At 48.7% G+C, this 27,938-nt stretch overlaps 10 protein-coding genes across 10 annotated transcripts; 3 read left to right on the top strand and 7 right to left on the bottom strand.

Annotated features, from left to right (window-relative positions):
- Positions 1-104: 104 nt before the first annotated feature.
- On the bottom strand, positions 105-3,065 carry H6S33_006124 (uncharacterized protein; the record flags this gene model as incomplete). Its single annotated transcript, XM_044837545.1, has 5 exons — positions 105-805; positions 938-1,112; positions 1,191-2,007; positions 2,102-2,585; positions 2,657-3,065. 5 exons carry the CDS (start codon positions 3,063-3,065, stop codon positions 105-107), a joined length of 2,586 nt encoding a protein of 861 aa, XP_044699433.1.
- Positions 3,066-4,042: 977 nt separating this feature from the next.
- Positions 4,043-5,785, top strand: H6S33_006123 (uncharacterized protein; the record flags this gene model as incomplete). Its single annotated transcript, XM_044837544.1, has 6 exons — positions 4,043-4,061; positions 4,128-4,246; positions 4,311-4,342; positions 4,406-4,449; positions 4,508-4,623; positions 4,688-5,785. The coding sequence occupies 6 exons, from the start codon at positions 4,043-4,045 to the stop codon at positions 5,783-5,785; spliced, it is 1,428 nt and encodes a 475-aa protein (XP_044699432.1).
- Positions 5,786-7,879: 2,094 nt separating this feature from the next.
- On the bottom strand, positions 7,880-8,574 carry H6S33_006122 (uncharacterized protein; the record flags this gene model as incomplete). Its single annotated transcript, XM_044837543.1, has 5 exons — positions 7,880-7,909; positions 7,977-7,999; positions 8,048-8,085; positions 8,167-8,291; positions 8,371-8,574. 5 exons carry the CDS (start codon positions 8,572-8,574, stop codon positions 7,880-7,882), a joined length of 420 nt encoding a protein of 139 aa, XP_044699431.1.
- Positions 8,575-9,247: 673 nt separating this feature from the next.
- H6S33_006121 (uncharacterized protein) lies at positions 9,248-9,679 on the bottom strand (the record flags this gene model as incomplete). Its single annotated transcript, XM_044837542.1, has 2 exons — positions 9,248-9,332; positions 9,396-9,679. The coding sequence occupies 2 exons, from the start codon at positions 9,677-9,679 to the stop codon at positions 9,248-9,250; spliced, it is 369 nt and encodes a 122-aa protein (XP_044699430.1).
- Positions 9,680-12,322: 2,643 nt separating this feature from the next.
- On the top strand, positions 12,323-12,934 carry H6S33_006120 (uncharacterized protein; the record flags this gene model as incomplete). The annotated part of the gene is made up of 1 exon (XM_044837541.1): positions 12,323-12,934. The coding sequence occupies one exon, from the start codon at positions 12,323-12,325 to the stop codon at positions 12,932-12,934; it is 612 nt and encodes a 203-aa protein (XP_044699429.1).
- A 3,119-nt stretch (positions 12,935-16,053) lies between these two features.
- On the bottom strand, positions 16,054-17,688 carry H6S33_006119 (uncharacterized protein; the record flags this gene model as incomplete). The annotated part of the gene is made up of 2 exons (XM_044837540.1): positions 16,054-16,608; positions 16,672-17,688. 2 exons carry the CDS (start codon positions 17,686-17,688, stop codon positions 16,054-16,056), a joined length of 1,572 nt encoding a protein of 523 aa, XP_044699428.1.
- Positions 17,689-19,535: 1,847 nt separating this feature from the next.
- H6S33_006118 (uncharacterized protein) lies at positions 19,536-19,968 on the top strand (the record flags this gene model as incomplete). The annotated part of the gene is made up of 2 exons (XM_044837539.1): positions 19,536-19,835; positions 19,894-19,968. The coding sequence occupies 2 exons, from the start codon at positions 19,536-19,538 to the stop codon at positions 19,966-19,968; spliced, it is 375 nt and encodes a 124-aa protein (XP_044699427.1).
- A 2,620-nt stretch (positions 19,969-22,588) lies between these two features.
- On the bottom strand, positions 22,589-23,637 carry H6S33_006117 (uncharacterized protein; the record flags this gene model as incomplete). Its single annotated transcript, XM_044837538.1, has 3 exons — positions 22,589-23,235; positions 23,320-23,398; positions 23,497-23,637. 3 exons carry the CDS (start codon positions 23,635-23,637, stop codon positions 22,589-22,591), a joined length of 867 nt encoding a protein of 288 aa, XP_044699426.1.
- A 2,169-nt stretch (positions 23,638-25,806) lies between these two features.
- H6S33_006116 (uncharacterized protein) lies at positions 25,807-26,351 on the bottom strand (the record flags this gene model as incomplete). Its single annotated transcript, XM_044837537.1, has 2 exons — positions 25,807-25,865; positions 25,937-26,351. 2 exons carry the CDS (start codon positions 26,349-26,351, stop codon positions 25,807-25,809), a joined length of 474 nt encoding a protein of 157 aa, XP_044699425.1.
- A 388-nt stretch (positions 26,352-26,739) lies between these two features.
- On the bottom strand, positions 26,740-27,291 carry H6S33_006115 (uncharacterized protein; the record flags this gene model as incomplete). Its single annotated transcript, XM_044837535.1, has 1 exon — positions 26,740-27,291. One exon carries the CDS (start codon positions 27,289-27,291, stop codon positions 26,740-26,742), a length of 552 nt encoding a protein of 183 aa, XP_044699424.1.
- Positions 27,292-27,938: the final 647 nt, after the last annotated feature.

The raw sequence follows: 27,938 nt of genomic DNA, 5'->3' as shown, positions 1-27,938 counted from the left end.
TTGACTAATGATGAAGGGCTTTCATGGTTGTCAGAAAATATTATAAAGTGATGCGGAGTATAGACAAAACCTTACCTATGTATATTTGATTTTAAAACCACCCCTCACTCGGATGGTTTCACTCCTCTATTTCCGGACGTGGCCAAAAAACCCCGAAGGCTCTCCCGAGTTAATGGCTTGGGGGTTGCGGCATCAGTTGATGACCACAACCCCTTGGAGCCTCTTGCCGCAATTGTCTCCTTCACTGGATCGACCAACTGCCTCGTTTCGACTTCGTCCGAATTTCTCGGATTGTAAGGATTGATGGGGGGAAGTCCAATGCTCGCAATGCTTGGGGAATCCTCCGGGAGGTTGGCTACTGGAGTGATTTCGACCCCTTCGGGATTTTCTCCGCCGTCGGGCACTTCTCCTCTGCTTCTACCGCCCAGCCCCATCGTGTACTTGACCCTCTCACTCAGGGTTGGAGTCACTCGGGCACCCCTCATGTAGACTGGCTGGGACTTTACCTTGGCCATAACAACCTTGCGTTTGAGCTTACCGAACGTTGGCTCGATGCCAACGTTCCAGATCCTGCTCAAGGTTGTCAGGGTTTCACTGCAGAATCCTGAGACTCTTCCGCTCAGTGGGGTTGATGATACAACATCAGTTGTATCTGGCTCGACAGGTTGGGGCGGGTGGAGATTGGAGCTACCCCCCATCGATGTTTTGCCTCCCAACGCAGTATCGCCAGTACTACGTTTAGCAGCGGGAATCTCCTGTTCCTCTCGTGCGTCATCATTTGGGGCGTTGTTCACAGGGGCTTCCCCTAGAAGCAGCCACAAGTTAGAGTCTTAAACACATTTCATCTATAGTTTCTTGAAATGTTGGCCATAACTAGATCGCTGAAGACCCGTAGGTACATGTAGTGACACATTAAAAAATAAGATGATTTTCTTACCATCCACGTGGTCAGCACTTGTAGAGTTGACATGAGGATTCCTCCTCATGTGACTGGTCTTTTTGACCAGCCTTTTGGTTCTCTTTGCTGGTGCAGTTTTTGTGGTGGTGGGTTCTGGGTCCGAAGATGACCTCGGTCCACCCTTGCCCCTAAGAGATGACCACACAGTCCCGCCCTATTTGATAAATAGACTTTGATTAGAGGAGTTGCTTCTACAGACTTAAGATAGATTCAAAATTGGAATTGAACTCACCGAGATTTTACCCCGAATCCCCGCCCATCCCACCCTCCAACCCCTAGAGTCCCTTTTTCCAGCACCTGCCATTGTTTTTGTTTTACTGAGGTTATCTTGTTCGATAAAAGGGTCTGGTGATGAGAGTCTTGAAGTCGAAGCAGGTGATGAAGGTGAATTGGGGGCTGAGGGGGTTCCCTCTCTGGACCTGGAACCAAAGCGTGCCGGAGTATTAGCGTCCTGTGTAGCGTCACTGACCCGTGGCTTGTTGGTATATCCCCTAGATCCCGCCCACATAAGTGGAAGGTGTCCCAGGCTATTTCCCGGACCAGTTAAGCTTCTCGGTACGGCAGTAGCTTGACAGGTACTGTCGTCATTCTCGAACGAAACACTGGGTTTGTTTGAAATTGGGTTCAAGAGCGCCTTTTCAGGAACCTTTGGGTTTTGAAATATTCCTAGTCCTTCGGGTTCTTGTGCCTGGTCATTATCAATCAAATCTCTAGGAACCGGATTCCCTTCTTCTTCTCCTGGCCCAGATTCAGATGAGTAAGGGGAGCTAACGTTGGCCAGAAGTGTACCAGAAACATTGCTAGGTATAGAACTACTCCCAGCGGTATTGTGAACGTGATTAAGCTCCTCGGCTTTTGGAGGAATTGCAAAAGATTTCGAAAAATCTATCAAATAATTATAATACGATGAAAAGCTGCTGGTACTAATAGGCCTAGGAGCGGAAACTGGTGGTTGATAGGTATCGTTCAATGCGTGTCTCATACCAATACGAGCTTCAGCCAACTGTTGTGAATTCGTCTTCGTAATATTAAACCCTCTAGCTGGGGTTCTAAATAAAGTCAGTTCTATCATATCGTTACGGAATTTGCTGATTGACTTGCAGTTGTAGTTCTCCTTGCCTTGTAGGTGGTAGATTCTCATACGTCTGCCTTGGAAATATTTCCGAAAAATTGGAATGCGACTCAGATAAATTGTTGCCAGCAGTATCGCGTGCGACCAGTTCCGGATACTCTGTTGGATGCATTGTTTCCTGTCTCACGCATTTCCAATCATTCGATTCACGCTGAGGCTCGGCATTGACGTCTTGGCTGGCATTATTACAGTTTGGAAAGCTGAAATCCTGGGCATTATTATCTGCTGAAAGGATTTGATGAGAATCTGTCGAACTTGGATTGACTAAAGACCTCCGTGAGTGACGAAATGGGCTGTTCTCATTTACGTGAGAGACTCCCGGTTCATTCATAGACTCGGGCTCAGGGCTAGTCTGCCTATTGATATCTTGATACCTATTTTCCTGAAGAGGGCTGCCATGTTGAAATATATTACTGTTAAGCTCATAATGGCTCTCATGACCTTCTGGTCTAAGTATAGAGCTCCACGAATCCTTTGAAATATATTCATTTGGGGCTGCAAGGCATCTCTCATTAGTGTCCAGATAAAAGGAAAACTCGCAATTAAAAAGAGCGACAGAATCATACAACTAGGGCTACTATAGACTACATGCCCTTCAGCATCGAGATCTCTGAACAAAGTTCGTGGTTGCTCTGAAGGATCAACTCTAGGTTGCGCCTGAGATCTATTTTGATTGTACTCTCTTAAATCCTCAAATGTTTTGAGTGTCTGACGAGGCCTCTTTGCCCTGGTTGGAGTTCTGGAAAACCGAGGTGAAGTCCCATTTGGCTCAAGAACTATAGTAGGGGAATGAGTGCTAGCCAAGCTCACATCCTTTTTCCCCAAGCTCAGCGGTATTACCGTCGTACTAGGTGGCAGCGGGAAGTTGTAACCATCAATATTAAGGCCATCCTCCTCCTCATTATCATCATTATCATCTAGTTCATGATCTTCGCTGTGCTTAGTGAGTCCAGAGTCTTCATTATTCAGTGACATTTTTGATATTTCAACAATTGATCTCCCGGCCCGGCGGTGCGGTTATGGGCCGCAAATCTGAAAGAATTAGGAACCGTCAGAGGCGAAAAAACCAAACTCAACGGGGAATTACCTAAACGTTCCCCCTTAGTCCCTGTTTATGCGAGGGAGGTATGTGACTTAGTATAGAGATAGATTCTATAAAGAAAGAAAGAAAGAAAAGAAAGGGATCTCTTGTATGCCGATGAATTTCCACGAGAACGAATGTACAGGCGGGTAATGAGAAGAGCTCGAGGCGAGGTGCAGAACCCTCGCGGTATACATTGTATTCAACTGTTTACATCGACATGTCGTACCCTTGTCTATAGCCAGAGCTAAGCTTTGCGGCTCGGGAGCTATCAGTCTACCCGCAGGTGGTTCTAGTACTCATACGGAAAGTTTAAATTCTAAAAATCGTCATCATGTCACCGTACCCTCGGTATCACAATTTGTATAAAGTCAGATTTTCATTTATGAAATTCAAAACGTTACATATAACTACATCATATATTAATAGAATGAAATATAGAGTAGACCAACATTCCAGAATTCTTAAAAGTGGTGTAAGGAGGTCTTTCAGAAGTGTACGTTAATATTGATTTTGTTCGAAATAATTCAAGCCACCGATCAAGCAGATACAACGTACAGGTGTAGATATTAAATAGGCTACAATCTATGCGTAATTATTCAAACCCTTTTTTAGAGATGTATCTCTTAAGACTGCTTATCCATCACTTTAAAGGTTTATTACCTAATCAAGGTTAGTCTCATGTTGTGTCACTACGCGCAATTATGCTATCGCCGCGTCTTCCAAGAGTCAGCGCGGCACCCTTGAGATCTCTCAAAGTACCCAAAGAGTTATATATCCACACGGTAGACCGCCAGCCTAACTCACTCCTCTAGCTGCTCCTACTCCGCAAACTTCGTAGTCAACGCTCTCTACGAGGTTATTTGCCACAATGCCTTTGGGTTTCGAACGTATATTCACCGGTTCCACTATCCTGGTGAAATCTAACTAATTACTGGGCATGGGCCTATGCATAGGACTGAATGTCCGAAAACAACCTCCAAACAAACTCATCACCTTCATTTCACCTCTTGATGGACCAGACAAAGCTATCGCTCAGGACTTTCTGGAGAGGGTCGCTGCAATAGTCTATCCAGTGGGTTTCCAGTCAACAGTATAATATATACCTAGAGCCTTCACTGATATCAATCACTGGATAGATAATGAGAGATAACGGCCTAACCGTCATGTCGTATGTTTCAATATGTCATATAAGTATATTCTTGGAATAAATAACCTGAAATACCGGCGATAGTCTCGATGAGTTCCCCACGAATAAAGAGTTTTGGGGAAGAAACTGTGCGTGAATCTACCTTTAAATTACAGCAGAAAACTGTGGCTTATATAGACAATACAGTCAATGCCGGCGAATGCATCCAGCTTGTCCTCAAGAACCCCAACACAGGCCTCTGGCTCCCCTTCCAGTTTGTCCAAGGAGTTATGATTCACGAGTTAGCACACATCAAGCAAATGGTACTCGCCACCGGGATGTTGAATAGACGAATAACAAGATACAAACCCACTAACCCTTGCCCAGAATCACTCTCGTGCATTCTGGTCAGTTAACAACAAGTTCTCTGCTCAACTCCGCACTCTCCGCTCCACTGGCTACACCGGAGAAGGCTTCTGGTCCGCGGGCCGTGTTCTAATCTCCTCGGAATGTACCCAGGACCGGCCTCTTGCTGAAGTAGACATGCCGAATTCTCTCTGTGGTGGAACCTACCGTACCCGTACACGCACCCGCAAGAACAGAACTGGTGCAGACCAGGCCACAAAAAAGCCAAAATTAACGTATGCCGAAGTCCAGCAACGCAAAAAGGAGCGGAAATTCGGCACAAGTGAAGGTAATAAGGTTGGCGCAGATGAAGACACAAGAGTCCAGCTCGAAAAGGGTGTGAAGGTAAAGAGCGCCCCAAAGGTTGCCAAGAGCGTTAGAGGGAGAGAGCTACGAGCTGCAGCGGCGTTGAAGAGATTTGAGACCCAGGCGAAAGAATCACCGAAGAATGAGGATGAGGATAGTACGGATTATAGTGATGGGGAAGACGAGAAAGCCATTGACGTTGGTGGGGGTAAATTTTTGGTACCTGTTAGCAAAGGGGAAGACGGCGAGGACGAGGAAAAAGCTATGAAGAACGAACTTATGGGATTGGCGGGAGCTTGTGGGACGGGCGGGGATAGCGGCGAAATAGGCACTGGTGAGAAGGATGGGAGGCAGCGAGTTATCGGGGATGCGCGGAAGCAGAAGTCAACCTCAAAAGAGGGGCCAGAGGCAATCACTATCTGCGATACGTCAGATGATGAACTTATCTACGTCGATTCGAAAAGTTCACCCAAAAAATCAACAACTAAAAAACAGATAAGAGGAGAAACTGCTGCTTCCCCCATCAGCATAGGACAAGGACTTCTTCAATCACGGTTTGAGATCTCAGGAGGTGCGAGGGGAATATCCTGCTCGTGCTGTTCAGTCACCAATGAGCCCAACGCAGTACTTTGTATGGTTTGTTCGAATGTTCTGGAGCCAGACAAGATGGAAAATAAGTGGAAGTGCCTAAGGGCCCCATGCAAAGATACCTCATATATAAATGCTGGAGATGCGGGAATCTGCGGTGTCTGTGGTCAGAGGAAGCAAACATAGGAGACTTGAAAATTTGTTGAAATTGGTTAGATTAGATGGGAGTTTTGGTTTGTATTTCGGAATATCAAATACCATAAAGAATATAAGGAATGCGGTTATATTGGCTCTGAGTGGCTTGTGGTATTATTTACGGCTAGGATTTGGAATGACTGGATAAAATCCTATAGAACAAACTACTAGAGCACCTCTCAACTCCAATAATCTACAACATAGGTTCGGCCCTATCAAAGGGGGGAGAGTGCAAGAAGAACCAGGTCCTTCAAGAATCTGGAGTTCTCAGGTATGTTACAGTACCGCGGACCACTTGAGATGAAGTAACGTGGAACCCCCGCTGAGTGATCACCTCCAAACTCCCGATTTCTATCTCATTAGTATATCTTTTCAGTAATAAATGGACTGGAAGATTGATGTCATTATTCTAATTTGGCTTGTTGAAGCTGATCACTGTCACTGGATGAGCCAAAAAGACTTTCAAGGTGCTAATGTTTGAGATGGGTCTAACTAAGTGATGAAATCTTGCTCCAGCTTCCTGTAAGTGGTGGTGGATAAATATCTTTATATTTTACCGTCCGAATTGTTTGGATAAGAGTATCGTTCGGAAGCGAATTTACGGCCTAAGATTTCTCTGAAACCAAAAAGTACCGAGTACCAATAGAATGAATCGGGTAACAAAGCAACTTTCAGTTGAGTGTCTCAGCACCTAGTGGTAGAGTTTCCTACTTGCTCCAAAGACCAAATCTCAGACACATGTAGACACCATGGTCAGATGCCTGAGACACGTAGGTACATGTCGACATGGACACCACTCTGACATCCTTTTCACACACCAATTAGACAATCTGAACCATCCCATCTTTTGTTAGACACTGACACCAGCCCTTGGCGTGAACCAACCCGAACAACGCAGCTATCATCTCTAGAGTGCCTTCTCTTAAGGACACTTAGTTCATTCTTCAATACATGATCGTCATCATTAAGATTGGCCTTCCAATTCCTCCCCTAAGGACAGTCCAAACAATTCTCCGAAACGGCTTAGTCGTACCTGGAGGGATGTGGAAAACTCGGAGATTACCTGTGCGCTAACTCGCTGGGTCAGCCAGCAGAGTTTAGAGCCGGCGAGAGGTATTTATGTTCGGGCTGCTTCTTGCTCGAGTATTCTACTTGGCTGGATTTGAGACCCTCCTGCTTGCTTGACCCTATTCCGAAAATCTCTGCTTCAGAATTCAAAAAAGGGGGCCCCAGACTGACGTCGAGGGTTGCAGTTGCAATTGCGGGTAGACTAGTACAGACTTCTGAGTAATCAATCCCCCATCCCGACGAGGCGGGTCTTGGCGGCAGATCCCGCGATTCAGGGCTCTCCGGGCTCTATTTTAAGCTCAATTGAGCACAGACGGCAACTCCTCCACCTACATCATACATCATACGGTTTAACGAGAGGAGAGGGGGGAGGGTTTTTCAAAAGACGACAAAGAAAAGGAAAGAAGAAGCAGGATAAGCTCGGATCGAACCAATTAGTCCGCTCACGCGAGTGCAAAAAAAATACGAGGTTTCTATGTACTCTATTTCTTCAATACAGGGAGGGTGTTTCTCGAAATAGAACCAAGAGTGAATAAAGAAAGTTGAAGATCGATTAATTGACGTGCATGCATACATCCAGGGCCGTTGGAGATGGAGTTGCTTTTGAAAGTGGCTTCATGGGCGTGAACAGGGGGATGGGCAATTGATCATGGGGCATATCTGATAGAGTTTGATAGCATAATTGCACGAACAACGTGAGAACCGACATATGGGTTTACAGGTTCATAAGCTTAAGTGGGATACTAATTATATTTCTGATAGTTACTCTACTTTATACTTTTGAGGTGAATGTTCGGTATTCTGACCAGTACCTTCCAGGAATACCTGTCACCCAACAATCCTGATAGAAAAGCCTAATGCCTAGCCTACAATCGTAGCCAAATCAGACTCTTGATAACGCACAAGAAAAATCACTTTGAACTCTGGGGCCTGGATACTCGGGTCTAAGTTATCAGGTTGAGTAATACCATAACTGTCAGAACCTTGAACAGACAGATGAACATCCAATTCACAGCCTTATATTATGGGGAACATCCATACAATCTCCTGTCGGTATGTAAGTATTACTGCGCCGTTACCCTGAACAAAATTATCAAATCCGTTGGTTAGATACCAACAGCCAATCAGAGTACGCGCCTTCACCAAGCTGGCTATTGGTTCAGGGCTTCACACGAAACTTGTCACCCCAAAGTGCGTGACATTCCGTGACACCTTCCTCTGCTCTATGCACAACTTCTTCAGTAAGTCCTTGGCAAAATCTCCTTCCCGGGACCCAAAATCCACGGAATAACCCGTCCACTTACATGAGCTCGGAGCCAACGACCAGTGAGCGCTCCTTTGTGCACCAATTGATCCTCGCAAAGATATCATTGCAGCAAAGTGTAATTGTTTGCTCGTTTCCACAAGGAAGGGGAAGCAAGATGTGCGTCTAATGCGCATAGGTTGGATTGAGCGAGGACCCAAGGTCGAGAATGTAGGGAGAATCTCCTACCCTACCGATAACTCACCTCCAAGACAGTGAGGGGAAATCGATGCCGTGCTGGCAGTGATAGGACATGTCTCAGTGCCAGGAATTTGAGATGTGTGATGTGGCTCGATGGTAACTTGACTATCGGCCTGGGTTGGGGTTGGGCACTACGCGTACATGGGCGTTGGTGGTGGCAAATATTGCAAGCAGGAAAAAAGACTGTCGAGATCTTTTTGGTTCTCATTCCTTCCTTAATCTACTAACGAATCAAAAGACAGGGGGGAGACAAGGCAAGATTTCCGAGAGTACATGTAGGTAATCAATAAAAAAAAAAAAGTCCTACAACTCGGCAGCAAGTCTTCCGAGTAGCAGAAAAGAAAATTCATGAAGCATCACCAAAGGTACCTACAAAGGAAAGGCAAGAGCAGAAGGGGAAAAAAAGTCTCCCTGGGCCAAAGCGCACTCAAAGAAAAAAGGAACGCTCCAGAATGAACAGCCAAAAATAAAATAACAATAAACAACCCGCTAAACCGAGGAAAGAGGAAAAGGAACAACAAATCCATTCCAAATGCCAGATCCCTACCCTAGCCTTGCTCCAATCCATGTAAAAAAATCCCGACCCACCCGCTGTTCCAACCTAACCAAACCCAGAAATGAACGCCGAAAAGTGAAAGTGTCCTCCCAAAATTTATACAGGTCGAAGTGAATGAAGTTCAACAGGAAATAAAAAGAATAAAAATAAAGGTGTAAGCATCGTATAGCTTATGTAGAGTCGCCAGTTCGCGGGCGGACGGAGGAGGAGGTAGTGGTGGTAGCGGTAGTGATAATGAAGTGTGGTAGGCGGTATGTAGCGAATGTCGGCCGGTATACGATCCATAAACGAGCGAAATAAAACAAAAAAAGCCTCTCCGAGTTTCTCAAGTCTGGCACTTCTCCATGGCCAAATGATCCGCAAACGGATCATAGTTCATCTGGTTCTGTAGCTGCTTCTCATAATAGATCCTAATACAACGCACACAAGTCAATCCCCTACTCTCCCACAAAAAAACCAAGAACCACACATACCTTCCACAGAGCAAGAAATCATCGATATTCGCAACCCTCCGCGCCTCCTCCCGCTCCCGGACCTCCATCTTGGCCGCCTTCTTCTCCTTCCGTGCCTTGACGGGCGACACAATCGCCTTGACGGCGGCCTTGACGCGGACGGACTTTGACGGCTTGAGGCCGCCGGCCTTGCGCTGCTGCTGCATCGTGGTGGGGTGGTTGTTGGTGCCGAGGGGGAGCAGTGAGGCCGAGGAGGGCTCGCGCGAGTAGCTGGTGGGGAGCTGCTTGTAGGTTGTGGTCGTCATTGTGGTTTGAGTGTTTGGGGGTTGAGTATTGAGGGGGTTTTTGAGTTTGAGTATTGAGGAGTACTGAGGAGGGAGGTATGAGTACTGACGTAGACCGATCCGATACTTGTAATGTTGTAGAGCGACCAAGTTACTGTAGGTATTTCCTCAGAATTCTCTGGCGCAGTGTAGCGTGGTAATAGAAATAAAATTCAATAAGAGTGGGGGCGTGCGATCGAGGTGCGGGAATCCCATTGCCTTTAAAGTCTGCTTTGCTTCCCCCCATGGCCATACTTACTACCCAACTAGCTAGCCCTGATCACAGCAGGGAACGTACCCATAACCCACCCACCCATCCACCCACCTACGTAGACAGACAGCGCTGGGGCCAGTCCGGCGGTAGGTAGATGTCGGTCGGTTGCAACGGCTTGAACCAATCCGTGCCCCTACCAACCACAGGGCTGTGTGCGTGGGTGGTGTTAGTTAATCCGGATCGGATAGCTAGCTAGGGCCCCGGGGATGGGTTCTGCGCGCGGGCATGCGTTGAGATGGGACTGGAGGCGTGGTGGTGTGGGATTGGCGTTTTGCACTTGGTTATCGTGAGTGCTATCCCGCGGTCGCTTTTCGGCTGCAGATATGTAGAATGGAGGCAGAGTAGAATGTAGGTAGGAGGATGCGATACTCTACGTCGGGAGAGACTACAGATCTACTCTAGCTGCTATTGGCGCATGACAATGTCCGGCGCCGGCGCGGGCCCGGTTACGTTACGTTAACTGCAAGTTATCTGGGGTTTTGGGTTTTGTGTAGAGTATCATCGTGCATCTGATGGGGCTTATGATATGATATGCAGAAAATGGGGTAGTTGAGTGCGCGTGTTAATACTCGACTCTGCCCTGGGCAGACAGGAGGTGGTGAAGTAAAGCAGGCGCAGCACCCAGTGAGTGCACTTCTGCGCGCGGCAAAGATTGGATTCGGATTTGTAGTTTTCGGTAACCCTCCCGGCCCGATGTCTTTTTTTTGCACTCGCGTGAGGATTTTTAGTTTTGTGTCGTGCGATCGCGACGGTGGACGGTGAGGGGGTGCTTTAATTGAAACACTGTTTTACGGTGTTTTACGGTGTTGGAGTGCTTTTCTAAAGACTCTGTCTGCAAGCAAGCATTCTATCTACACGGAGATACCTAGCAAGAAGCTGTCATCACTCCAATCCACGATACCTACGTAATACCCATCCCTCCTCTCCCCCGTCTTAGACAGCTGTCGCATCCGTCTGTCTGTTCGTTGTCATCCTCCCCCGTCCTAGTTACATTCCTCAAGTGACAGCCAGTGCCACCTCTAATAATTGTTCCCCATCCGGTTAGTCCCCGCTGTGTGTACTGCTTGGCATCTAGCTGTATTGTACAACAAACACCGGAAACAACTACTCTACTCACCGGGACCCCACAGAAGACAGAACAAAGACGACGGATGTCTCAAGTATATAAGTACATGTAGGCCGGGTAGTTGGATGGGATGGATACGCGTGGGAAAAATAAAATAGAGTAGAGTAGGGAGAGCACACGCGCGTAGGCAGCAGCAGTAGGCTTATTGCATTGCGGATCATATGGAAAATGGGTTTTAGACGTTTAGTAGATACACAGGGCCCTGGCTAGATCAAGTGATGATGATGAGTCGAAGCACCTGGTGGGATACTGTAGTGGATGTTTGTTAAGGCCCCCCATATTATATATCTGTGGAAAGCCGGCCGCGCGAGGAAAATAATTTTTGAAATTTCTCTATGATGCGGATTACGGGTGGATGATGTCGATCAACATACCTTTCTCATATGCACCATCGAGCTATCGATAGCATCCTGATGGATGATCGGGTGGTCTGTTTGTTCTTTCAGGAGCCTCCTTGCTCTCTCTAGCTAGCCCATAATATACAAAGAGCTATGGCGCCATAGTACTGGGTGGGATCCAGATCAAGTATTGATATTGGAAGCAGTTCTTTAAAAACCAAACGATGTAGCGAATAAAAACCCGAAACTTCACTCCCCGTCGACGTCGTCATCACCACCGCTCACCCGTCACCATCCCACGAGCCTGCGTCGTTTGTGCATCCATAAGTACTACTACATTTCGGCCGAGGCCCCTGTTTTTTTCTCACCAGATAAGCTTTCCGAAGATGGACACGGGGACATACTCGAGCCTAAGCGCACCTGCCCGTTATTCCCCCCTCTAGCTCTCCCCTCTCCCCTAGTCTCCCCCTCTCTTCGAATTCCTCGACTTTGTGCCCCTCTCGCTTCCCGGTTACTAACAACTCATCCTCCTCCAGTCCGTGTTTCTTGTTTTTCTTTGTTCAGGCCGAGTACCCTACCCTTGTTGTGCCGTATCATGCTAGCATGTAGCCAGTTAACTTGTCTAAATTACTCGGTCATCGTGCAGTACGAGTGAGCACCTTGGTATCTTGAAAAACCCTTTTCTCCAGCGGTGCTAATGGCGGTGTTTGGGGTTTGGGATTGTCTATATAGATGGTACTTGTAGTTTTTCCAGTATGCGATTTTCTAGCTACAACCATAGCTAGATAGTCGCTATAGAATCTATCTATTTACCGGTCAGTTGCTATATCAGCACCAGTACTCGTCCATTATTCAGCAATTCAGCAACCTACAATCTCGAGTCATCAATGGAGGATCCCCAGGCCCAACCTCCGCCCGCACCGCCGCTCCCTAATACCGCCACTCCCCCCACTTCTCCTCTCACCTCACCCCCAACCACACCCACCCACAACGAAGACATCGAGCCCCAGTTCTCCTCACCGCCCCATGAAGAACTCGTCCACCAGACTGCCCAAATTCTCTGCACTCTCTCCGCCGCTCCCCGCGTGCACCCTAATCTCAGCCCCAACTCGAGCGCTCTCGAAGAGGACGCAATGACATTCCTCAGCTCCGCGCTCCAATACACCATCCACCCCGTCACTCCCTTGCCCTCGCCCTCGCAAGCTATCTACCTACCTGCGGGAGGTAAGCTGATGCAGTACGAGGCCGCAGACCCGAAAAAGATGTATCCGGACATCAGTGTGAGCGAGGAGGAGTGGACGGCGCTGGTGAGCACAGAGTATGTGCCGAGTCCTATCGTGGAGGAGTTTTTGCGCGGGGTGATGCCGATCGATGGGACGGTCGAGGATCAGCAGGGGTGGTATGAGTTTCTGTGTGCCGACGGAGGAAGTGGCGGGGAGGAGTGGTCGAGGTTTTTGAGCGGGGATGTTGAGGTGGACGGTAGTGGGGAGGTGTGGTAGGGGTGGCAGAGGGGTGAGTATTGTAGAGGTAAGTGGTTTACGGTGGGTTATTTGGAAAGGCCTTGGTGTTCTTTTTTTTTGTAGGACTTGTCCGTGGGTTCTAGAGATATATTACGATTATTATTGTTTTGTTAGCGAGAATAAATCATATCCTTGGGAATAGTTACGTGTAGCTTGAATTCAATCACGTTGTGATGTCTTGTCAAACCAATGTCGAATGCAGTAAAGCATCCAGCCCAAGATCGTAGGACAACTTTAGCGAATTTAGACTCTGCTTCGAAGGATCGAACCACTCCTTCCTTTCCACGCATTCAAGAAGTCCGAGTGACCATCCATGATGCAGAAATCAACCGATTCCACACACCCAGCCCCGCGATGATTAGGTATAGTCGGCAACGTTTCAGATTTGTAGTAGAACTTTATATATTGCACTAACGGCCATTCCCCAGACTGTCTACCAACGGCCGTGACAGTATCTCATCGATCGACCAAGGGGCGTGCGGGCTTTGGAGAAGGGTGCGGTCCGTTGCTAGCCATATTTAGAGTGCCCGGGACTACTAGCTAGCTTAGCCGCCCGAATATTCTGAGTGAAGATAGGACTCTCCGGGTGTGCTGGTTGTTTGCTTGTGTGGCTGTGGAAAAAGACAGCCACTCTTAAGCGCGCGGGTGGCGGCTTGGGCTAAACCACCAACGTCGCCCGACCGCATATCCTTCCGTCGTGTATATAGCGCCTACACATGGGCAACTTCAACCGCCTCATGAGCCGGAGCCAATCCTTCTTAGACGCTATGACCCTGAGGCTCTGCCATGTAATTCAAGCGCGCCCCGGATTGAACTGTCAAAAATCCCCGGGTCTGAGATATATTATATACTCTAGCCGCAGACCGTAGTGTTGGCGAAGGTTTTCCGGCCGTGCAGCGGACTTGGCTGGATCTTTTGGTAGCTGCTTCAATTGATGGTTCAAAGGTAAGGTGTAAGTTTATACTTTTCCGAGTCTTCTTCATGGGATATCACTCGGCGGTACAAACCGTAGAAGCCACTCAATTTATAGATTTTTTTATTTTTTTGGTTTAACTCATTAATCGTATACAACCTTACAGTTATGACGACTCAATCTATAGACTTATTCCTAGCAACCTCGTGGTAGTTCATGGCTACTCGGGGAACTCGTGGATTGTAGAATAATACCATCAATCGAATGGCCGCGGATCGCGGTAGTGTAGATTTTCAGAAAGAATAAAGGTCTATTCTCGAATACTAAAAGAGGAGAAACGAACAAGGGATATATTATGCGACTTGCACCATGACTCGTGTCATCATACTCTCCCGTGTGCGTGTCCTCTAGTGACTGTGTCCTTTGGTGATCGTGTCCTTGCGGTAACATTCTCTAATCACACTTAGTGCAATGTGTTCTCCATCCGCCGAATCCCCAGTGGTGGGAAGTGAGTTTTGTGTCTCTTGGCAGTACCACGGGGTGTTCGCGCCGGTATGGGTTGTTGTCCAGCTCCGCTCATGCAGCTTAGGGGTGAGCACGAGGTCAATGGTGTCGAGAGTAAGTCACAAGAACTTTTGGCAAAACAAGATGAGACCTGAGAGTGGACAAGGCAAGACGAGATAGATCTAGGTCCCTGATTATACTCAAAAATTAAACAAATTAAATTGTCGGGGCTCTGGTTCAATTCACTCTTCAGTTTCATATTATTTAAGAACTGCAGCTGAAGGGAGATAAAAAAGGTTGAAGTAAGGCTCTACCCGGGATTTGAACCCGAATACTCGCTGTCGTACTAAGTTTCTGTTCGAGTACACATTCCACTATGCCAATAGAGCTTAAAGGATTAAAGGCTGGGGGGGATGGTAAAGGATGGATTTATATTAATCAGTGTCACTTAAGCCCTAAACTCACACGAGGAAATATAATATACAACACAGCTCCTACCCCCACCCCTTGGGGTTGAGCCCATGACCTACTGATGGTCATGGGGACTCAACCCACTCAGTGTCCTTCGTTGACGAGTCGTCTACCACTAGACCACGCTCGCCCACACAACTATCAAAGGCCGGGAAGTAATACTTAGGGAAGTGAGGGCAAAGTGAGCTAGCTAGGGGGACATCTAACCCTGCAATCACAATCTGCCACGAACCCACTGGCCACCCTCTTTTGTAGTATAATACATGAATTCAATGTTGGAAATTCGAAACAGAGACCGCTAGTACAGAACATCGACGAGGACGACCAGACCCGGAATCAGAAATCACTCCAGCTACCGAAAACCCGGGCAGGCCTGAGATAAATCGGCTCACATTCCCGGGTTGCAGCTTCCGATCTTTCTTATTCAATCTAGCTCCGTTTCCTCGTCTCCGAATAGCATATGTCTCTGCTTCCCATATTTCTTGTTGCCTACGCTGTAGCCCGCTCTGTTCAATTCTCACATCACACTGAAGAGTGAAGTTATGAACACAAGCGAAGGTAACTATGAATAAGAGTTTAGATGGTTTATCAGAAGTCTAGGAGGGATCGGGCTGTTTAAATAGCTCTGGCCAGGTCGGGACACGGTGGTCTAATTCCTTGGGATGACCGTGTGGCACAATATGTGTCCAATAGACAGGAGTCAAGACACGTACACGTTGTGACACCGTGGTCTAATTCTACGTTATGACTACGTGGCTTAACACGCGTCCGATAGACAGGAATCAGGACATGTTGTTTCTAGTCCTTGGCTTGTTTGGTGTGAGGCAGAATCAGGTCGGAGCTACTATGTACTTATTAATTACTGCCCGGATAGCGACCTCTGGGTTACGGGTATCACAGCTAGCTTTATATCAGTAGTACAAGCGATATTATATACGAGGTACTTTGAGAGGAACATGTTGCATAAAGTATAAATTTACTTCTACCTCAGACTACCTCGAGGTTTTGACAACACTTATGAAAATGGATATGTGGTTCCTAGCTCGTACAACAGGTACCGAGCAAAACAACTGAAACGGGGCCGGGAAGATCAGCTTCTGCTTTTGATGCGCTTTAATATATCTTCTGGGCGGAATAATTGATGCTCAGGAGATGACTACTGCTATATAAATTCAACCTTTATAAACAATCCTACTTAGAATATTTACACCTACTCCTCCCCCTTCTCCTCCGCCGCACGCTTTATAACCCCCTCCAGCACCTCCTCCACAAGCCCCCACCCCTCCGCACAAACCCTCCAGTTTCCCACCGCACACCTCACCGCCTCCCTCCCCTCCCACATAGTACCACTAACATACATCCTCCCATCACTGTTAATCCTCTCCTTCAACCGCTTATTAACCCTCTCCTCCCTCGCCCTAAACAGCACCACGACAAACACCCTCCCCACCGCCTCCTCCTCGCCCCCGGCACCCGCAGGCAGCAGCTCATACGCCGCATGCCGGTATATGAAGCGTGCGATTCCGCGGGCGTGGGTGACGAGATGCGTGACGAGCTTTTCGTAGCCAGTGCTGCCATAGGCGTGGAGCGTGGCGTAGACTGGGAGGGCGCGGAAGCGGCGGGAGTTCTCGAGGCCTATGTTCAGCGGGGAGGGGATTGCTGCGGGAGTGGCCGTGGGCGGGCTGGAGAGGTAGGGGGCGGAGTTGAGGAATGTGCTGGTGAGGAGGGCGGGGTCGCGGGTGAAGAAGAAGCCGCAGTCGTAGGGCTGGGTGTGTTAGTAGTGTAGAGTAGGGGGTTTGGGAGATGGGTAAGGGGAGGGGATGCTTACGACGTTGAGGAGCTTGTGCCCGTCGCCGGTGATACTGTCGGCGAGTTCTAGCCCGTCGGCCCATTTCCCGACGTCGCCCATGGCGCCCTCGGCGCCAGCAAGGACCCGCGCAAAGATGCCGAAGGCCGCATCGATATGGAGCCATGCCCCGTACTTTGTTGTCAGCGCCCTAATCTCCCGGATGCTCGTTGTGAACATCCCAGTATTCACCTCTCCGAACCCGACCACCACAATACTCACAACGCCCCTCTGGCTCCCCGCCTCCAGCCGGCGCTCCAGCTCCTCTAGATCAAACTCCCACGGGGCGGCGGGGAGGGATAGGTCATGTATATTCCTCCTTCCAATCCCGACCGTCGACGCCGCCTTCGCAATCGACGAGTGCGCCGCCGCAGAGAGGATCTGGATTCCCGTGATGCCCGCCTCTACACATGCCCCCAGCACACCCATCTCGCCGACCGAGGCCTCCGCCGGGATGTACCCCGCGAGTATTAGCTTCTCCCGCAGGAGGTGCTCACGCGCGCACGCAAGGCCGAGGATGTTACTCGCCGTTGCGCCCGTCGTGAGCGTGCGGCCGCGCCACTCCGCCGTGTCGAGGTGGAACAGCTGCAGCAGCATAGAGAGCGCGGCGTTCTCGAGGTCAGTGGAGACGCTCTCGTGGGGCAGGTGGACCTGCACGTTCTGGTCTGTGACCGTCACGATGATGTCGGCGGCGAGGGCGGCGGGGGTGGTGCCGCCGGTGACGAAGCCATAGTAGTGCGGGGAGGTGGACTGCGCGGTGAGGCCCGGGAGGATTTCGGTGAGGAGGTGGGAGAGCGTTTCTTTGGCGCCGAGGCCGCTGTGGGGGAGGGTGGTGATGGAGGATTTGGCGGCTGAGAGGGCGTGGGCGGCGGGGGTGGGGGTGGTGCGGGGGGCAGTGGGCGGGTGGATGAGGGTTGAGGTGATGGCCATTTCCAGGAGGTTCAGGATTTGGGGGAGGTCCGAGGCGGGGACGGACATGGGGTTTGCGGGGTTAGTCATTATGGGATATGGGTGCTAGAATTGACTCGTATTAATGCAGGCACGTACTATCTTAGGAATTGGAGCCAGGAGGTATCTAGATGGATTATACTCACCTCAATTGACAATAATAATTGCTGTATCCTCTGCGTGTGATGTAAGAGTAGATATCTCCGACCTGAGATCTATATATCCCCAGCTACCACTCCTATGACTCCTCCATGCAGTCAGTCACATGTATGCGGGGTGCTTCTCTGACGTCGGAATAGAGACCCTGTCAGTGGCTGTCCTCGTTACCTGTCACCCTCCCATAGTTATGTTCCCTGCATGATGCTGCAGCTCTCGTGGACTAACCGGAAAAATAATGTTCCGTCACAGCCGGAAGTCAGCGTCGTACAATTATTATCATTGGACGAATTCAACTGCACGAGGTGTTTATTTCTGGTAACGGCTGTGTCCTATTATGTTGAGCACTGCAGATGGTACGTAGGATGGTAACCTTCGTGTGGTAGAGCGATAAAGTCTGTAATTTTGTCAGCAGCAGCTTGCCGGAGCCAAACCCTAGATCAAACTTACTGTCCTCTTTAATTGCAGTATTTTATCGTCTCCTGTTTCAATTGTTTTACCCGACACCTTATCTTGCACGAACTAAGAACCTATATCCATTTTCATAAGTGTTGTCAAGCTTCGAGGTAGCCCGGGTATACGTATATATACCTTATGAGGTAAAGTAATTTTATGCAACGTCCTCGTCTCCGAGTTCCTCGTGGAGCACATTGTTTGTATTGATACAAATTTAGCCCCAGAGAGCACGGAGCACCGCTATGAGATCCGTAACCTAGAGGCCAGGTCTTTTTTGTTTGTTTGTTTAATTCATTAATTGCATGCAGCCTTACGGCTATGGAAATTAGAGGCCGGGTCGCTATCCGGGCAGTAATTAACAAGTAACGTAGCTCCGGTCTGATTCTGTCACTCACCAAACAAGCCAGAAGATCCAAGCGACTCAAGGAAGGACTAGAAACAACATGTCCTGACTCCTGTCTACCAGACACGTGTTAAGCCACACTGTCATAACGTAGAGCCAGACCACGGTGTCGCAACCTCGCTAGACTATTTAACCAGACAGACTCCTCCTAGACTTCTGATAAAACCATGGCCATCCTCGCCTGTGTTCATCTGCAGACTAGAGTGTGTGACTCATATCCAAGGGGACACAACGCCCCACAGCGTGTCGCGAGGAAAGCGACGTAGGAAACAGGAATCATAGGAATCAGAGGTATATGCTATTTGGAGGCGAGGAAGGGAGAGAGAGAAAGGAAAGATCAAAAGTAACCCGGGTCCCCTTTATTCACTGCCCGACGCCTCCTACTCTCACTGCCCTGCCCTGGTTTGCTGGAGTGATTTCCGATCATAATTTCCATTTTTCCTTGTCGTTATTCTGTAATTATAGCTATCTCTTTTCCAACATTCATATACTACATGTACTCAATTTCTATATTGCGAGTGATATTATGTGTATAAAAAAGGATATCAAGAGCACCACCCCAAAGTTTATACACACTAGTTCGATATTCAAAAGAGTCTACATGCAATTCAAATATTCGAATTCTAGTAACAAGGCCTCTTGAAAGGTTACCGATGATTGAACAAACGAACACCCCACCGTGTCCCCATAGAAAAAGGACACAGAGCGCTATCTTTTGTTCAAAGCTACAAGGCATTATATAGCATTTTCAAAGGGAATACGTATACCACTAGCTACAAATATTCCAACTTCCACATAACACATCCATCTCATGGTCTCAACACCCGGCCATCCAGCCAGACAACCACCCCGTACGCGCCAAGCACACATATACCACCTCTCCATGCCTCCCCCCGCGCCCCTTCCCCCTCTCAAGGTCCACCAAACCGTCGAACTACTCCTCACAGAGCCCGAAAGCCGTACCTACAAGCGCCGGCACATCATCTGCCTAATCGACAAAATCAACTCCTCCCACACCCGTTTCCAACTCCTCAGCGAGTGGGGCGTCATCGATGAGTGGTTCCCCCGCGACAGGGTGGTAGCTGCTCCGGAGAAGTTCTTCAATCCGGCGAAGCGCGCAGCGTACATCTTGCTGGATCTGGAGAAGGCGCTGATGCAGGACGGGGGTTATGGGTTTCGGAAGGTATGTGCTCTTTTTTAATGTTTTTTTGGGGGGGTGGTGGTTGATGTGGATCGTGTAGGCATCACTCGTGTGTCTGCTCGACGAAATGCCGGTCGAGGTTTTGTCCGTGCTTCAGGGCGGGACTGACTTGTGATGATACATGCCATATCTACCATCCTGGCGGCAAGAGCGAGACGTGTGCCAACTATGAGAAAGTCGGTTCTGATGTAGGTGGACACGGCGCTTCATTTACGTGGTTTGATATTAGGGAGCTTTGCTAATGTTGCAATGGGGGAGATCTAGGGACATTAAGACTATTGGAGCGGTTTACGAACTCCTGGCTAGCTCCTGATATGGGGGAATTACTTAATTAGCTAGTATTTTGCATGTTTCATATATACATGTAGCTACACATTAAAGTTGCAACGGCAACGCCTTGAGCTGTAGACAGTACTATAGTTTGCTATAACGATGCTCTGCGAGGCTTGAGGGGAATGGGATTGCTTTTCTTTTCGCTCATGCGGCTTATTTCAAGTATAAGCAGGTGTGCGGAGAGTGGTGCGGGGGTGCGGGGGTGCGGGCGGTAGTACGTCGGCGTCCGGCTGTGCACGTGCGCTTAGACAGATACCCGCATGGCCCGCATTCTGGCATGCAGAGCGTTGGCTGGCCGGTAGTCAAGTCGTTCCAGGGCGGGACACCCGCAAAGCCCGGCCAAATAACAGGGTGTTGTTTAGTGGACCGCGCCCTCCGCACCAAGTGGGCTACCGACAGACGTGGTGACCTAGCTTGGTAGATAGAAGAAGTGATAACTCGAGCGTAACTAGACAAGGTCCAACCCGGTCGGTTTGGGGGAGGTATATTTCTATTGTATACGGCCAGTTACAGACGGGGAGTGGGAACGAATATAGTGCCGGATTTTCTGGCTAAAGATATCATTTCCACTGAACCACACCGCCAAAGTAATTTAAGTTAACACCAGATCACCCAGTAACCTACGCTAAACAACTCAGCTACGCGAAACAGAGTACATCTACTCGCGCCATCTAGTCCGTTACCTCACCTCCAATAACTGGATTATCCATCCGTCACCTCACCTCCCGAACCGTTAGTCACAGACTATCACTCGGTAAACTATCGGTGTCGACCAACATGCTGCATCCAAATAGGTAATGAAACTGACCTCAATGGGGCCCAGGTACATTATTCTAGTCTATACTACCTGAGTATGCTTAAGGCTGCACTACAACTACCACTAATGAAGCTGGATTACAACGGTGAGCTTCATTGCTGGATATGATCTCTTCACGCCCGGCTGGCCGGGCATATACCTGGCACAGGACGTACGTACCTAAGAAGTATGTGATGAAAGTTGGAACGACGTCATATATGCAGTACGTTGTATTTCAGTCAGGCTATATATAGGAGAAGATATGAAAGCGGATTGAGACAGAAAGAAGGTGGTCGGTGTTGGTGGGCTGGCCACGTGCTCAGGTGAGCCCCCTTTCCACTAAGCCTCCCTCTAGTCGCTCCCGACTGAGCTTATGGCCAACACTTCAAGTATAGTTTACGTATGTATACACATTGATCTTACTAGCAACGTCGTATAGACTATTAGCCATCGAGTGTAAAGAATATCAGTACCAACCAACCTTCACCTCACTGCTAGCCCTTCTGGTCTTCGCGTGACCCATGCATATTCCAAGCGACGTTGCTAGAACTTCCTCCAACGCTGAACATTTCGATATGTACATTACGAACCAAACAACTCAAATTCAAGCGCTACTATTCTCACCTACGCTTGAACAGGCTCTATGCATCCCCCAAGCACGCTTCCCTCTAATACACATACTCGGTGTCGTCAGGAATTAACAAGTAGCCAGAGCGAGTGATAACTTATCAAGAGAATGTAGTCAAACGAGCATCGTAGATGAGATGTACTTCTAAGCTATAGGAGTAGAGTAATAGGGACTGCTACATGTAGGTATAATATGTGATAGTATACATATCACTAGAGCCTAGAGTACTCGGTGCATACATATGTACTCTATGTGACGCGGCGGGCCGTGCTCTACATAAGCTAGGGGTAGCAGCACTGTCAAACCGGGTGTCAGTTGATATTGTGTACCTGCATCTGAGCACACATCGATCGACACCGCGCGCACCTCACCTGCATCTCTCAAACGCAGGGCCTAGGCCCGTCACCACATTCGAAAAAAGGCATACCGTGCCATGCGGGGGGGGGGAGGTAGGAAACATGATATATTTCCAATGAATTTTTTGAAACTCTAGTATTACACTACGCATATGTATAAGATTAACAATCACAAAGAAGGAAAGAAAAAAAAAGTTGCAGGTTTTTTTTCTTCAAAAAGATATAAAAAAAAATAAAAAAAAGAGAAAACGCCGCGCCGCAACCGCAAAGTGTCCCCCCCTTTCCCCCCTTCCCCGCTGGAAAAATCGTTTCCATACATAAACCCATGATAAAACAAGAAACAGGACCACGCCCAATGACGAATAATTGTAAAAAAGCCGCACCAGGGAAAAGAAAAAAACAACCACAGACAGATAGACGGCGAGGGACCAGGCAAGCTGGTTTGGCCGGTCTGATGGTCTGCACATTTTTTTCTTTTTTCTTTTCCATAGCTTCTCCTCCAAAGAATCAGAATATCTCCCTCCCTCTCTCTTTCTTCCTTTTTTTACCTCCTATATATATATATAAATAAACGCCAAAGTCGTCACTCACTGGTTTTTTGGTAGTGTGGGGGTTGTTGGGATTAAACGCGGTTGTACATTCCGTTTCCATACATCTTGCTATGTCTCTGTGACATGGTATTCTCGATGGGCGAGGTTGACTTTCTCTTCTTTGACCTGCAGCACATGCAGAGACCCAGGATGATGAACCCGCAGAGGACGATACCACCCGCACCGATACCAGCAATAAACAAGATGTTGGGGGGAGAGCTCTGCGACTCCGCAACCTCAGCATCAGCCGATGTGCTAGTAGCCTTTGCAGCAGCAGTGGTCTTTGTCGCGAAAGTGGTCGCCGCGGCTGAAGCTCCTGTCTCAACTGGTTGCTCCTGGATGATGGTTGGTGTAGCAGTTGCCTCCGCGGTGGTACTCTGTGCGATTGCGGTGGTCTTCTGCGCGGCAGATGTGCTCTCGGCAGCAGATGTGGAGGTGGCCTTTTTTGAGGTTGACACGACCGCTGAAGAGGCTGAAGAGGCTGAAGAGCCGGAGGACCCGGAGACACCGCCGTAGGTGGAACCGGGGACGGAAATGTCGAATGGGGGACTATACTCGTAGGTGCCAGTTGCGTCGTCGAGAATTTTAAAACCGTATTTGTCGCCTTCGGGCATGGTACTGCTGTCTTGGAGACTTTGGGGGATGTTCCATGTGTATGATCCGGAGTTTTCGATGTAGGCTATGGATAGTTGGTATAAGGTTAGAAATACGTTCCCATTCATGGACTGATGTGGTAATAGTAGGGAGTGAATAGATAACATACTTGCAACTATGTCGATATCGAGGATATTTGTTGTTGGTCCCTTCAAGAGCTTGATAGTGACGGTTCCCGTTGTGGTAGGCTAATAATAATGGACCACAGTCAGATCCATAACCCCAAGCAAAAATTGTAGCAGTGACGTCCGCCAGAAAGGTATTGAAGAAAGGACTATTATCATACAGTCCACTTCAATGTCAGGGGTTCTGAGGCGTCTATCGTGCCACCGAGCGGGTGCGTGAACGCATTCTGGCCTGTCTTTTGCTGAGCACAAACGACGGCCGCAAACGAAAGGGCAATTGAAAAAAGTGTTGAAAACTGCATATTTGTTTCTAGATAATTAATTTGTTTGTTGTTATTTTTTATATGTCTGTATGTATAGTATACTGATCTGCGTGTTTAAAAAGAATGGACGCACAAAGGCGAGTAAAAAACAATAGCTGGGGAGAAAAAAAAAAGAGGGCGGAATCCAAAGGACGGCGGGCGTATCAAAGGAGTGAGATTTTGCCAACGAGGGATTGAAAGAGAAAAGAAAGAAAGATGGGATCGGGGGCAGTGGGGTTAGAGTTATATCTCAGTATCATAGTAACCTAGCTCCAAATCTCCCTATATAGCCTAGCCGCATGGCTAGACAGGGAATGAGTCCTATGGTGTATAGCGACGGGTGGGTGGGTAACACCGCCCCCGTGCACGATGATGTTTAAACGCTGCAAATAATAGTGTGGCAAGCAAGGACCGAGTATGGTAAACCGTCATTATGCTTCAATCCTAAAAATTAGTAGGCCTTTAGTCTGTCAAGCTTCAATCTTCCTCCTCTTGATAATATTTATCATGGTCACTAGGGGGTGGGTTATGATATGTGCCATATTTGATGCAGCTGCAGGTATGTACGTACACAAGCAAGACCCAAGAAAGTCGACTCCCGTTTGGCCATTCGTCGTGATAGGTTTGGGGTTTTGTTTCTTTCTTTCCCCAGTTTTCTCGGGGTAAACGTCCTCCCCTTCCCTGGTCCCGACTCAATATCCGATCGCTCCTTCCTTAACCGACGATGAATCAAGCTTTGGAGAACTTCAGCCGAGACATTTTCCTCCAATTCGCCAAATGTCGAAAACCAACCCGTGGATCTGGGTTTAGAGTTTTTTCTTCGAGCTTGAGGTTTGCATTACCAGCATGATGTAGGTAGGACAGCTCAGCTAGGAGAGAGCAAGGGTCCTGGGAGTAATAATCAATTCAAGATTCGAGATTTCCACACGCGGGCCGCTCGTCCTTTGGTGGCACAACGAATAAGACGTTATTCCTACTAGCCGTTTATTCACAGCACCTTGCAAGATGTGCCTGAATTTCTCGAAAAGGGGGGGGAAGGGGGAGGTCTTCCACGAACGTTCGATAGTTGCTATGGCCAAGCCTTTAGTAACCCCAATCATGAGGTTACTAATTGGCGCCCTAGCCATTAATCCTCTGGGCTCAAACAGCGAAGAAAAAAAAGGGAGATCTTTTTTTTTCCCTTTGAACTTTGAACCAATCGGTCGCTAATTGTCTCATAGCAGCTCCCCCCTATAGCATAGGTGCCATCCCCATACGGGCGACAGTGTGGTGTTTAGATGTCCACTTTCAGACGAAATAGTACTGTTTAGGGGTGGTGTTGCTAGGCTACGGCACGGGGCTGAGCCAAGCCGTTTTTAGTGGAGACCGTGGCTAGATGCCGGAAACTGCAAGCTCTGTGCACAAAAGATCACTCGAGGGACCAACCGCCGCCCCAATAGCCAACGGGATTGTCCGTAACGTAGAGCAGAAACGAAACTGGTCCGCATTTCGCTGCTCTGGGGCAAGCAGGCAGGGGCAGTGCCGGAGCGATCTGGACAGCTTCTACTCCCTCTCTCCCCACTGGTTCAAATTTTACAATTCTTCATGCCTTAGATGTTAATAAACCTTGTCGCGTGGGGCTCTCTTCCTCTAGCATCGGGCCAAGTTTCTTGTCTTTATGAGCTCCATCTTCAGCGACTAGCCGTCACCATCGTCATCGGGGTTTCTCTTTTCCCCCTACAAAGAGGTGAAAGTGCTGTTCTGGAGTAAATGAATTCCCATGCGCGGGTCGGAAGTTTCGCAGATTCACGTCGGAGCAAGAATGGATATGTAGGATAGTGGACATGGCAGCGGTCTGTTTGGACAAATTTCCACCTTGGAAGCACACTGACTGAACTTGAACAACTGCAGGCATAATTGCACTTTGACTGTCTGTCTTGGAACACCTCTTTACTTCTGCACAGATGCGGTTAGGGTCTGTGGGTGGCCTTTGCAAATCTCGCTTGTGTTTCTGTATTTTATTTTTTGTCTCGATGTGGTATGCAGACATACACAGATCATGTTTCATCTACACACCCTGCAGCTAGCTCTGCAACTATATAACCTCCAAGGCCGCCGGTGCGGCGACGGGGATGCACAGGGGCCGGGAAGGTGGGGGCGGGCAGGCAGCAGCAGCTCATCCAACTCAACTCAATCGTTCTGCGGCTGCGTTTCGCACTCTTTCAATTTCCCCTTCCGCGCCAGATAAGCTAATTACATTCATCACCATCAGCCAACCCACCATTCTCGCCAACGCCAAGTTACACTAATCAGTACTCACCAGCACCCGTATCCGCCCACACCTCATACTTCCTCACCTTGACCTCCCCGCCTTCCTCCACAAAGCCCAACGTATACGTAAACACCTCATTCCACGCCTCTCCCGTCGCCGTCCAGACGAACCTCGACCGTCCCCGCACACTCACCTTTTGCTCTCTTGTGTCGACTACGTAGTCGTCAAACTCCATGTTGCGGAACGACAGCTGGTCCGCCAGGATGCCGAAGTACTCGGCCACCTCGTCGGCGCCCCGGAACTCGCGGCCGACGAACGGGGCGAGGCACGGAAGACCGTGCTCGTGCGCGATGGGCGGCGGGGTGGTGCTAAAGTGCGTGAGGAGGGTGGAGGGCGGCTGCTCGTTGGCGAAGGCGGTGCAGAGGGAGGTGGCGGCGGTTTTGAGTGTGTCGTAGGATGCCATTTTGGTGGATGTTTGTGCGGATTTGGGCTTGGGAGGTAGAAGTGCAGCGGAGTTTATATGCTGCGGGAGTGTTTGGGGGTGATGTCATTGTTGACTGCGGCGGTATCCGAAGCTCATGTTGGGATGGGGATGATCTTCGTAAGGCTGCAACCGGCGAAGCGTATCGAGAAGGGTGCAGGGTGTTATTTGAAGAGAGAGTATATCATGATGCAGTATTTTCTTATACGAGGTGATGATTATATTGCGGAACCAACCAGTTTCATTAACATTACAAATAGCTATCGATACAAGCAAGAAGACATCAATCAACCCAAGGAAACTCCCAGCAACTAACAAATTAATAATACAACCAAAGAAACGAGCAAACAACTAATCATCCCCGATCAGATTATGAGATCTCAATCCTCCTCGACACCGGCGCCATCTTCGGCACCACAATCCTCAACACCCCATGCTCCAACCCCGCCGTTACCCCCTCCTGCTCAATCCCCGCCGGGAATGTAAAGCTCCTCTGGAACGCGCCAACCGTCCTCTCACTCACCCACTGCCTTGTCTTGAACTCCCTCTCCTTCCTCTTCTCGCCGCGCTTCTCTACCACCGCATCACTCTTCTTCTCCTTCCTGTCCTCCTCGTCGACATCATCCTCGACCGTCGCTTTGAGTGATCTTTCCGGTGAGGGTGTCCGTGACCCGCTCTTGAGCGTCTCGGAGGTGGTAGTTGAGGGGGACTTCTTTGAGATATGGCCCTTGATGACGAGCGTTACGGGGTCGGTGAACTCGATGCTGAGGTTTTGCTTCTCGAGGCCGGGAAGATCACCTTCGAGCGTGTAGGAGGTGGCGGTCTCGTAGACGTCGAACTTTGGGGAGAAGGTGCGGCGTTGGTGCTCGAGGTTGTGGAAGAAGAGGGTGGAGAAGTCGGGGGTGGTGGTGTAGTGTGGCATTGTGTATGGTAGTATGTTTAGGTTTTTGGGAGAGGTGGTAGGTATGGTAGGTTTGTAGTAGGTGGGCTTTTGAGTGTTTAGATAGAGGTACTTGATAGAGATTTTGATAGAGGCTTTGGAGCTTTAATAGCTAGCTAGGTAGGTATGTAGCGTAGATAGTAGTAGATAGTAGTAATAGACTTGTCTTGATGTTTTTTCTGATGATACTCCTCGACATCGGGAGACATCGCAGCGTTTATAACCACATTTGACTCGACACTTGGAAATATCTAGACGTCTCTTACCAACCCAGTGTCTATTGCGAATCACTCTCGAAGGCTCGCGAAGTTAGTAAGAACCCTGTCGAAGCTTCTGGAAATCCCTGGTTGCTACCGCACTATTCCGTTTGTGGACATCAGTTGGTTGTGCTGTGGATGAGTCAGCATATCGGCGTGTCACTCGGAAAAGGGCGTTCCTGAAGCTTCGCCTAGGAAAAAATGTGGTTTACTGAAATGTCAGCCACCAACCAAAGATGAAGATTTTATTACGATATGGGCAACCTCAGTTAGCAAATTAGGAATAAGTTTTGAGATTTACTTTTTATGGGCTTTCTAGGCATCTTGGTACATGCTTGGAACATCTAGATCAATATTTGGAGTTATGCGTTT

Source organism: Morchella sextelata (genome assembly GCF_020137385.1).
Source record: "Morchella sextelata strain SCLS chromosome Unknown scls_2, whole genome shotgun sequence".
NCBI lineage: Eukaryota > Fungi > Ascomycota > Pezizomycetes > Pezizales > Morchellaceae > Morchella > Morchella sextelata.
The sequence above is the reverse complement of the archived record's forward strand: the minus strand, read 5'-3'. Positions and strand labels throughout refer to the sequence as shown.